At 40.9% G+C, this 12289-nt stretch overlaps 1 protein-coding gene across 2 annotated transcripts in view; it reads left to right on the top strand.

Annotated features, from left to right (window-relative positions):
• The window catches only part of GARNL3 (GTPase activating Rap/RanGAP domain like 3), a 201652-nt gene extending 189959 nt beyond the window's left edge, over window positions 1-11693 (top strand). Inside the window, exons 22-24 of one of the 2 annotated variants that reach the window (XM_075905774.2) lie at window positions 2357-2566; window positions 3243-3354; window positions 4408-11693. In XM_075905774.2, the coding sequence (XP_075761889.1) occupies window positions 2357-2566; window positions 3243-3354; window positions 4408-4564 (479 nt within the window). In that variant the 3' untranslated portion in view covers window positions 4565-11693. The remainder of the gene's footprint in view (window positions 1-2356; window positions 2567-3242; window positions 3355-4407) is intronic. The other variant, XM_075905772.2, reaches the window with a different exon arrangement.
• Window positions 11694-12289: the final 596 nt, after the last annotated feature.

Here is a 12289-nt window from a genome sequence, read left to right as displayed (position 1 = left end):
CAGTGAATAGGAATGCTTTGGAGGAAAGTACAAGGAGAGGTACCAAATGTGCCCTTAATGCGTAAGTTGATATGTACAGTGTGTATCATAGATTGTTCATTTCTGTCTATAAATGTGGGAGTACCTCAAACTTAACTCTTTGGCCGGCCTAAGGGGTGACCATGAAAACCATGCTATCGACTGAGCTGTGTCCATTGTCCAAGGTACAAATACGTTGGGGCTCGGAGACCATCTGGCTACCGACAACTATTAATGTACTTCGTTTGACAATAAACCTGACTTGGGTGCCTTTATATCTTCTGTGTGTGTGGTCTTTGGGGGCTGTCATGAAGTCAATTATGCTAGCTACCTGCACAGAGCTGGCATGATATACCGAGGGAGCATATGAAAACACACACAGCTGAACGTTTATCATCTCTGACAGAGCAGGAGACTTGTCAGGATGCCACGCCAGTGAATCACTGTATTGCCGTACTGAATGACTACATGGTGGAGAGACTCCAAACAGCAACATCAGCTCACCTGAGGGTGTTAATGGGACAGGCAACCTGATGTGCACAGGGCTGACTAGGAGACCCGTAATGGTCCTTGGCAGAGTGGACAGTGACATCAATGAAGGCTGCATCGGTTGAAGCTATCACTGGAACATGGTGCCAAAGTCTCCTCTTCTGCGTTTGACGTTTCATCAGACCTGGCACGGCTCAGGGAGGAAAGACTGAGTTTTGGAGCCATCCCCATCAGGGATCTGGTTTTGTGCCCATGCAAATGATGCTTATTAACATAGTGGTTGGCTGGATGTAACAGTGCCAATGATGCCTGGTGGGATGTGCAGGAAGCAGAGCTGACTTTTAGTGCACAGCAGTAGTCCATCTGTGCCAGTGGCTATGGAGGGTGTAGGCACATAGCTCCCTCTGTTAGGGATTTGCGATGATGAAGCTCAAGTGCTTCCTGAGTTCTAAGTGGGAAGTTTCAGCAGTGGGAACAGAACGTAGCTAACGAGCATCGTCCCAGTAGTATCGGCACCTTTGGTGTTGTCCACTTACAGAGACCAAACGGGAGCAGGAAGCACAGTACTTGAAGCCTGTCTGCCTGGGCCTAGTCCTCCAAGCGGAGAGAGGGTCCCACCATGGGAGATGTTGGGAATTTATTTGTACAGCTAATTGCTAACTTAACTAATAAGTATGAACTAAGGAAAAATGAGGCTGGACCACTACTCTGTAACTAACTATATACAACAGTGGTGGACAACCTGTGCTAGTGAGTGGCCCTCCCTTTCAGTGGTCTGTAAGACTTGTAACTAAGATGGTCTTACAGGATAGGGTAGTTTTGCTAACTGCACTTACATACCTAGAATTTGCGGGGTGTGCCAACAGAACCTTAGCAGCACTTGGATTGGCTGCAGAAGGAGCACACGCTCTCAAGGTCAATATTGTGTGCAATCAGCATGCACCTCACTTCATGTGCCCTTACTTTACTTGTGTGTCACTTTAGTAATACCTGGAAGAAAACCTACCCAGATGAAAAGCAGCCGATTCTGGCAGCTCTGCACATGGGCAACAGTAAGCAAAATGTCTCACAGGCACCACATAGAACCCTCAATGGCCGCATGTGGCCATTGGGCCGTACGTTGCCCCCCACTGATATATAATATGTGATCCAGGGAACATAATTTTTGAAATAGCAATAAAAGTAGAGAAATGGGGGTACTGACTACGGTTGTGTGGCAATAAGAGGGATCTAGAGTGGCATCATCCTGCACAGCTTCTTAAAGTCTCAGACACATCATGCAGTTGACACATGCTGGTCAACAGATGCTAATATGAACAGTTCTGGCACATGGCACGCATGCACACCTATGACTGGAATCCACATCGGGACCATCACTCAGGAATGTATAGCACAGTTTCAGAGTTCAAAGGTATTAAACAATGCTACCAAAAAAAGTAGGGCTAAGGAGTACATATGACTGTGTGAAGTTCCAACCAAGCTGCTCATGGTGGATCTCTGATAGTAACATTAAAAAGGGGAGCTTACAGCCCCATTGTCTTTAATGTGCATATAAACTATTTTAATGAAGGGAACAGCAATCTCAGTTTTCCCCTCATCGTTTGCTCTGTCAGTAATAGGCTGTCATCACTCCACTATAAAATCATGCTCTGTTAACAGCATCTGCTGTCTAGTTTTAGTGTTTTTATGTCCAATTGTTGTCTATTTAGATAGTAAACACTGGAGGTAAATGGCCACATCTTTGTAATGGCCAGCTGAATATGTCACTACTCGTGTGATAAAGAATGTGTCAAATTATTATTACTGTGAAAATCTGCAAATCTCTCTGGTTGTTGTCTCTGTGTTTCAGGTGAAATTCAGCATAAAAACTTATTCAGAATTCCTCTCAGTAACCTGGTGGGGAGGAGCATTGAACGACCTCTGAAGTCACCATTAGCTCCCAAAGCTGTCATCACCCCGACATTCAGTGGTATTGCTTCGGCTCCTGTCACTCATTCATTATCATTGTCTCGTGTGGAAATTAAAGAAATTGCAAGCAGGACACGCAAAGAACTACTGGGTAAAGCCTTTTGATTGATACAGTCAATTCCCAATTCTACCATCTGGCATCTGTGTTGCTCAATTAGATTTCTGGAGTGACACAGAGCAGAAAATACAACAAAAATAAAATGTCAGCGGGTAGAAAAACAGCTTCTTTGTGAAAGGGCTACGTACTTTAAAGCAGGCATGGGGAACCTCTATTGGGTTGGGGCCCTCACACAAATGAGAAGCAAAAAAAACCATCCCCAAAACAAAAAAAAACCTGATATGGCCCCCAACTGAGGAGGAGAAAGACACTCCACCCTGTCCCCTCACACACTAGAGCCTAGAAGGGCCTAGCTTAGTAGATTGTGTGCTCCAGCCCTGTGGTGTGGCAGCAGCGGGGACAGGATGGTGGAACACCAGAGCAGGCTCCCCACTGCTGGGGAGGGGCCTGAACCTCGGCAGTCAGATCCAGGCAACCCGGGTCTTCATCTGACCCCCGGGCCTTAGGTTCCCCATCCTCACTTTAAAGAAAACAAATATGCTGCTTGGTAATCCGATCTTTGATTAGCTAATACACATAGTAGGTCTGTTCTCTAACCCAATTATAATGTAGCCAGTCTCTGAAGCCAATAAAGAATATTGTAGCTATAAAAGACCCACAAATGTTTAATCACTTTTCTGCACTCTAAGTCTTTTATTCCTTTATTGAGGCCTCTTGGATGAGAGAGATACCAAATCAGAAGTAGCACAGAAGCAAAAGAAGGTTCCTCGAAAACGATCAGACCTCAAGCAGGGAGCAATAAGGTCAACAAGCAGTGACAGGTAAAGAGGAAGATTTTAAAAAGAATCACACTAAATTTGAAAGTAAAATCCATGTGGCATGAACTGTTTTCTTAACTGTAGTACAATGAGCCCTGCCCTGAGTGGGGTACTTGGTTATTCTGTAATACTAATGATAATTTTAAACTACTAAGGGGCTGTGCCTCATGCTCACTACACTCACCAAATCCCTCCTCTCTCACCCTCAGCCACTTTTGCAGCCAGAGAACCTGATTAAGTCATTCTGTCATACGGCAGGAAAAACTTTTGTATATAAAGAGAGAGAAACCAGTTTTAAAAATTGTTTATAACACTGCCTTGGAAGTGGCAGAACTGGGCCCAGTAATAATTTTGGCTAAAGACTGTCAATGTTTTCATATCATCCCTAGTTTCTAGGTGTTTATAGCCTTTTTGAATTGTGTCTGGCTGCACCTAGGTACCAAGTCATGGACCTCTGAATAAAATCTAACTAAATGGGCCTTGATAGAGTACCTTCCATGTTGGGGTCCCCCTCAGAAGATTTGGGCAAACAGTTTTGCAGATTATGGATTCACTGGCCATTTCCCTCTTTTTCACAGACCTTGCTGCCTATATAGAATTTCTCAAAACTTTCTTTCCCTTTACCTTGCTGCTCCCTGCAATACTCAGTGCACTAGGGAATCTACCTTTGAGCCAGAGCAAAGGTAGGATTTGCCTCAGACATGACTGACTGGCGATTTTTTCATTAATAGAATTTTAAATTACAGGGAATAAAAGTAAATTGATTTCAGTATTTTGTCTAGTAAGGACAATATAGAATATTTGTTTGAGAAGTCATCCATGAACTGCTGTGGATATGTGATTGTAAACTTGATATTTGTGCATGTTTTCTATTGACTAGCTTGGTGTGAATATGAGTGAATACTATGAAAAATCAGAGTTAAAAAGAGAGGGATCAAACTATCCTGAAGTCATAGATCTATCTTCAAACTCACCTGGTTGCACCCATGGATAGATCATCTTTGCTTCTTGCTTTGATCGAGTATTTTCACATAGATTTTGCCTTCCTTCCTGCAGGATAATTTCAAGCTCTTTTGAAAGCAATTCTGAAGGGCGTCACCTTTCCACTAGTTCAGATCCTGATACTGCAGCAAATCGGGAGGAGAGCCCACCATCTAGCAGTGCATTTCATCTCGCTATTTCATTTGATGAAGACATCATTGACTTGAAGTGAAGACAGTCTCTTGTTTTCTTCTTTTCCTTTTCTTATGACTCTGAAGGCCTTAGAGGAATGTCACAACATTTCTTTTAGTGATAACATATGGCAAGAAATGGAGTATATTGAGGCTTTATTTGTGCAGAGTCCAATTAGTTGAAGCTTTGTTGCCATCTTTACATTTCCCTTTCTTGGTTAGACAACCATCGGTTCCTATTGTAACAGGATGGGTAGGTATCAATGATAGCTTTAGGATGAAAATTTTAGTAAATAAACGATTTATTTGTATTCACTCTGAACTTATATTTGTAGGGCCTCAATGACAGTAACACTTAGCTAGGTTATTTGTAGCTGCCGCTATTACAAATTGCTCCACAGCACAGTGTGTCGTGTGAAAATATGATCTTTATAAAGATAAAAACAAATCTGTAACAAGGTTCTTTTCAGCCAGGATCATTTGTCCCTGAAATGATACAGTTCTGTTATCACACTTGCAGAAGAACAAAAGATAGTCTATGAAGATCAGGTAAGCTAAACCATAAATTTCTATGGGTAATTAAGAGTAATTAACTGCTAGAACAATTTACCAAGGGTCATGGTGGAGTCTCTATCACTGATCATTTTTAAATCAAGTGAATGTTTTTCTAAAAGTTCAGCTTTAGGAATTATTTTGTGTAAGTTAAATGGCCTGTGTATCTACAGGAGGTCAGACTAGATGAATGTGTTTGTCCCTTCAGGCCTTGGAATCTAGGAATAACATAGGAACATGCTTTCTTCTCTCATCTTTTCATGTATTTTTTTTCTGAGAGGGATCTGAAAACAAGACATGAAGTAAAAATTCTGGAATATAGAGAATTTTATAGAAAAAAATCCCCTAAAAATTGAAAATCAAAGATAAAGGAAGAAAGAGATGTATCAGGCTAACAAAGCAACTGGATTATTATCCCTTTTATGTACCTGTAGACTTATCAAAAACCCAGTATATAGGAGCCAGCATCTCATTTTACGTTCCATTTTCTATAGATATTTGGACTTGCCAATGAACCTCCTGTTAATATGCAGACACTTGCTTGTGCATTAATTCTGTAAATGATATACCTTTAGACTGCTCCAAATAGCCTGAGTGGATCCAGGCTGAAATTTCACTGAACAGCTAGGTTTACATGGTTAAATAGTAACAATAAACCTTTTGAAGCATGAAGGACAAATTTCACCTATAAAATATGATTCTTGAGGCCTTTCCTGCATTTTCTGTATGCCAAAACAATGAATTTGAAACAAAAAACAAAATATTTTGGTTTTTCGTGAAAATATGTTTTCCTCCTTTTTTTATTGTAAGATGTTAGCTCTGTCTTGTTTCATAATTAGAAATAGTTCAATATTTTCATTATTTTAGGCATGCCTTGCTGGCGTCGTAATTTTGTTTCCTTCTTAGCATGAATAGCTGACAACTTGTGCCTTGAGTGTCTCTGAATATGATCCAGTTTCCTGCCTACTGCCCTGCATCCAGTTACTTAGTTTTTGTGTAGGTAGCTGCTAATTGCTTTGCCAAGAAAATAGTAATTAATTGCATGTAAAGTTTTGGTTTTTTCTATTCTCAGCTATAGTAGCTAATCAAGGAAAGAAGCAATATTTTCAGCTGTAATCATTCTTTCATTAGAAGAAAGTGTGTTAGCTAGTGATTAGTATTATAGTATTTTTAAACCAATAACTCTGGGTTGTAAGTCTAAGAAAAACATCTAAAAGAAAAGTGAGCTGAAATTGTTTGCCAGAGCTTTCAACTCTTGTGAAAAAGCACTCCACAGTCACTGGAAAACACTTACATACGCTATACTGTTTGTCAGTTTAGTGCAGGTTGAAAAATGAAGCTGAAAGATGCCAGATTTAGCACAATTTTGATGGAGTCTAGGGTCTGTCCTGTGTGTGAGAGACAGTATTTCTTTATACACCTGTATCCAGGGCAGATCATGCCAGCATGCAAGTGAACAACCATGGGGAGCTCATTTTAATTCACCGTAAGATTGCATCTCATCCTGAAGCACGGAGTAGTCTTTTCTTTCCCTTTCTCTATCCTCAGCCTTGTTTCCCATACATTACATATTCTTGTGTGAGTTGTATGTACATGTGTTCGTGGGTTACTTTAGAACCTATACCCGTGTGTTGCAAATTCAGACTTTAGTTAAAATAGTTTTAACTGGAAATTTTGTTTCGATTTGTCAAAATATCAAATAGTAAATTGAAATAGTTTATGGCTCGGTTCTCCTCTTCTGATATTTTAGTGCAGTCCACACAACTCGACATCTGAGTAAAAAATAGTATTGGTTAGAGTAGGGCTACTCAACACACAGCCTATGAGTCGCATGCGGCCCATGGTGCGGTTTGGATTTCCCGGGCTCATCACAGCCGGCAGGTGGGAGCCAAAACAAAAAAGTCATCAATATAATGGTCTTCTGTTGATATGCATTTTAGTAGTTAAATTCCTGGACTGTCATTGCTCATTAAAAGTGGGTGGAAATCGGGTAAATACTGCATTTTATTAACATCAGTAGAACTGTCTTAAATGGGGCCTGTGTGTTGTGTTGTGTTTTGCCTTAGTCTTTGTATTCATACCCATCCGTGTGAAAGATTCCATTTGCATATATTTGCGTGTATATTTGCATATATATGCAACCACACTTAAGTTGCAGCCCTCGGCACGTGGTGCTGTGAATATTGTTGTGGCCCCCAGGGTTTCCAAAGTTGAGTAGTCCTGGGTTAGAGCCTGAAGCTGCTGAGGAAGTTAAGGGGGCATTCTAAAGGGACTTACCATAATCAGTGCAGGAAAAGTCTCAAGAATAGAGAAATGAGAGAATTTGGCAGCAGCTGAGTATCTGATCTGCAGGACAGCTCAGTGGCACATGTTTATGGTTCTCTGTAGCAGTGGTTCTGTAACTAAGATGCTCAGGAAAAGAGCCCTTTTTTGTGAGTTGCACCACAGTTGCACAACACATTTCCTAAGCTATTCATAGAACTCTGAAGTCTATTTGTAATTGCAGCATTAGGTGGCTTCCAGATAATGTCCTCAGGCAAGATAAGAAGGGCTGAGAGGAGCACAGACAGAAGTTGGGTATTGAAGCTAGTCAAATTTGTACTGACAATAAGGTACAGATTTTTAATAGTGATGGTAATTAACCAATCAAGCAACCTACTCAGAGCTGTGGTGGCTTCTCTACTTGGGGTTTTTAAATCAAGAAGGGACGTGTTTCTAAAAGATCAAAACCAGGAATGTATTGAGTTTGATGCAGGAATCACTGTGTGAAATGCTATGGCTTGTGGTATGCAGCAGGGCATTATTAGTATTTTCTGCCCTTAGAAATGTATGATTTATATAAATCATATAGCACCAGATCACAGAAAAATGACCTGCATTTGCTCAGAAGTTGTGTACTGAGCGTGCTAACAAGCATCTCTTGTCTTTTAATTTCTCTGATTCGGTGATTAATCAGTGTCTCGTAGCAAATAGAGGGAGAACATCAACAGGGAGCTGAAAGAGAACAGGTGGGATCAGAGAGTGTATCCACGTATCCAGCAGGAGGTGGGGAGAGAGAAAGAAAGAAAGAAATATGGGAGGAGAAAAGAGTCAGAGTGGAAAATAGAGTAATTATAAGGTCAAATAGTTGGCTGTCTCTCCATATCCAACTGTAGTCAGTATACTAGAACTTTCCCAGTCAGGTAACAGACCAGAATTTGAAAAGGAAATAGCAATGGTGATACTGATCTCATGCATAAAGGGCACATGTCCATACATGTAGCATACTCTGCTGCCTGAGAGTTGTGAGGAGTCCAGGGAAACTAAAATGGCTTATTTGAGGATTATAGTGATAGGCATTTGCACTTGTGCCACCTGGAGTCTCACCTATGACATTCTCTCCCTTGGCCTTTTTTGTATTTTCATGCAACTGCTGAGAATTGACAAGATATCTTGAGTGCAAATTCTAGCACTATGCAACTAAAACAACTCTTCCTGCCTTTCAAAACCTATGTGAGCATTGCTGATACCCTGCTGTCCCAGTACGTGACCAAGACAACGGTCTGCAAGAAACTGGCCATCCTCATACACAGTGTCTTTATTACTTCACTTGATTTATAGGAAAATAACTTGTGAGTGGAAAGCATCAAGCCTGAAAAAAATGTAGTTAGTCAGAATACAGCCATGTTTGCCCTCAGGCTACTGGGTGCACATCATGACAGTATTCCTTGCTCCACAGGCTCCCCATAGAATGCCGAATCATATTTAAGGCCAGCTACTGAAGGAATTTTCACTACCCTCATCAGTTCTGCTCCTTAAGAGCAATGGAATTGTGCCCACCTAATGGAGAAAGGGCCTGTGTGCAGGAGACAGGCCTTTCTCAAGACTGGTTGAAGAATTTGTGCCTGCAAGCACATTAGAATGCTGACATTTTTACCACTCTTGAAGACAAATGAAAACTCACTTTTTCCAGTAGCTTTCCTTCACAGCAACTTGGTCACATTGGTTTTAAATAAATATAAAACAAAACAAAAAAATAAAAACCCACAAATCTGTGGGGAGGAATGAAGGCCCAAATTCATTTTCAAACTTTGGAAGCTGGGGGACAAGTGATCGCTGCAGTGTAAGAACCTAAGTAGAGTGCAGTATGTTTATAGCCAATCTTTGTTGCTCCATGTGTGGTGAGGGACGTGATGTTTTGCAGGGACTATAACTATGTGTGTGGCGTGTGTGTGTGAGAGAGAGAGAGAAGGGGAGGGGGCAGGGCCCGAGGAATAAACTTTGTTGTTAGAGGTATGGTGTGTGTGGTGGGAGAGAAATCTTTATATGGCTGCATGCATGAATATATAACAGCTGCCATGCTCGTGGCAGTTGGGCCATGTAATCCCACATCTATGCAGTTTCCCTCATGAAAATAGTGAAATTGTTCCATGCAAAATTAGCTGTAAACGGAGTGATGGGTTGAGTTACCTCTGATATCACACTGATCTAGGACTCCTGGCACAGCAGATACATGTTTTACTACCGTTGTACCCAGCATGGATTTAATTTGTAAAGTCAAAATGAATAAGAACTTGAAAAGTGGATGGCAACAAAATGCTAATCCCAGTGAGGACTGACCCTGGTGATAGTCTGAACATAGAGAGTCCTCAACCACATTTTAGCTATGTTCATCACTTCAGGCTGACAGTCTGTCAGCTGTTTTTATAGAGCTCTGCCATAGTGGAGGATGTGGTATACATGGGCTGTGTCTACACTGGCATGAATTTCCGGAAATGCTTAAAACGGAATACTATTCCGTTTTCAGTTTTTCCAGAAAAGGAGTGTCTACATTGGCAGGCTGCTTTTCCAGAAAAGCCCTTTTTCTGGAAAAGCGTCTGTGGCCAATGTAGACGCGCTTTTCCGGAAAAGAGCCCCGATCGCCATTTTTGCGATCAGGGCTTTTTTCCGGAAAAGACTACTGGGCTGTCTACACTGGCCCTTTTCCGGAACAGTGTTCCGGAATAAGGACTTATGCCCGAGTGGGAGCAGAATAGTCTTTCCGGAATAGCGGCTGATTTTGTACAGTAGAGCATCGTTGCTTTTCCGGAAATTCAAGGGCCAGTGTAGACAGCTCGCAGCTTATTCCGGAAAAGCGGCTGATTTTCCGGAATAAGTGGCCCAGTGTAGACACAGCCATGGAGTTAAGAATCCTCCAGTGCCTGATTTGCCCATGTTGCTGTTCCGAATATATGTTCCCTGGATTTGTCAGCCTGTGTCCACCTTCAAGTTAACTGTAATGTCCTTTTAAATTGATATCTCTAGTGTTGAATCCCTGTTGGTCCCAGAATATTAGACACACAATGTGGATGAGGTCATATATTTTATTGGACCAACCTCACTGACCTTGGCTCTCTAATGTCCTCTCAAAGTCTATCGCTGAGGTCAGGTATGCTTGGCCATTCTAAAGCCTTGATCTGCCTTGCAAATTATTCTCTTTCAGTGGCACAAATCAAAATGTTTCTAAAGAGCAACAGATCTTTTGATAGCTTGTAGCTTACTAGTTTGCCTCATGCCATATGGGGCATGGTGACGTGCCTAAGCATTTGGCTGGAATACATTTTGGAAAACACGCTCATATTTATCACTATTGTCCATCAACAGCTAGGTTTACACTCCTCCTTATAGAGATACTAAATTAAAAACCATGTGTTCACACAGCCATTTGTAATTATATTTAAAGGAGTAATTCCTCTCCCTTTTCTTTGTGGTCTTGCATCATGTTTGTTGCTTTCTGTCTGTAAGAATGACCAAAAAAATTGAAAATTAATGTTGCTGTGATTTTTGTGTGGTAGTTAATACACTCTGTGTTTGTTTGCCATTTTAGCTAAAGAAACCTTTTCTCACTGCCCTTCTGGTGTTGAATGAGCTCTTAGGGATTTTGTTTCATGATGGAATAAATTTGACCTTGAGAAATTTGGATTTCATTTCTAAGATACAGGGAGTTTGGTGTTTGAGTCTGCCACAAATGTCTTTACTAGCTGTCAGGTCACTAAATGTATTTTTAGTAGTGTGATAGTACAGCGTTGCACCTTACTGGCCTAAATAATGCATGTCTGCTTTGCCCTAATCCTACTAGTGAACTTCAAATGACCAACAAGCACCTTTGATTCCTTGTGTAAATGTGTATTCATGCCAACACCACAAGCCTTGAGGAAAAGGCTATAAAAGAAATCAGGAATATTATTGCATATTTATTTACTTCTCTTGTTTTAAGTATTTATCTAGTTGAATGAAGATCTTAGGATTATAAGGTTTGTACAAAGCACTTTGTGTCAATCCTGAATTTGTTTTATTGAAGTGCTTGAATGTTCACAGTGGGTTATGTACCTCAATGATTATGTACTGTCAGACTGTTGCTGAACCTTTGTGATCTAAAAATTAACTACCACCAAGTGTCTTAAAATTTATTGTATTGCCACTGTTTTTAATCCCTAGTAATGTATATGTACTGTGTTTTGAATGTAGCCTGTAAAGAAAGGGAATCATTACTCTAATAACTAAAGCTGTTTTAAGTGCAATAGGTCATCGCTGTGAAGGAGCAGCAGGTACTTTTTTGTTCATTGAGATGTAATAAATATCTATGAAATTTGATGTGAGACTAATTTCTTTGGTATTTACTAATTGTAAGCAGAGTCCAAATGAGCTTTCCCTGACACCTAGTGGTGAGAGGCGGAAGAGGACTTCAGGCTCTTTATCTCATTTGCATTAGCCCACCCACCCTGCCTATGTGCTCAGCATAATGGGATTGTGCCCAAATGATCACTTTTGGCTGGTATTGGATCCTCAGTCTCGTTACTGGGGCAAAAGCAATAAAGGGTTAGAATTATAGAAGATTAGGGTAGTTTGTGGCTGCAGTTTTGTGTTCACACTGAACTAATGCATTGACAGGGCTGAAGGCAACAGTCTTGTAAAGGTTTAAATTTACCATGTGTATCCTTCACCCCACTCTATCATGTTATGTCTTAATTGCTTATGCTGAAATTGCATCTGGCCCTCCTGAAAACCATTGCAAAGTCTGATTTCCATATTCACAGCTGAGAGAAAACTATCATGTTTCAGCAAAGAATTAAGGAAACAGAACACTTATTATAGTGCTCCTTCTATGTATAGCATCATGACTAGTGCATATTTATGCTGCTGTGGTGCTTAAAGATCTCAATTAGACTGAGACTCATATTGGTGCATGCCAAGAC

Source organism: Pelodiscus sinensis, chromosome 23 (assembly GCF_052426305.1).
Source record: "Pelodiscus sinensis isolate ZL-2025 chromosome 23, ASM5242630v1, whole genome shotgun sequence".
NCBI classification, from domain to species: domain Eukaryota; kingdom Metazoa; phylum Chordata; order Testudines; family Trionychidae; genus Pelodiscus; species Pelodiscus sinensis.
This window is presented reverse-complemented; position numbering and strand designations above follow the sequence as displayed.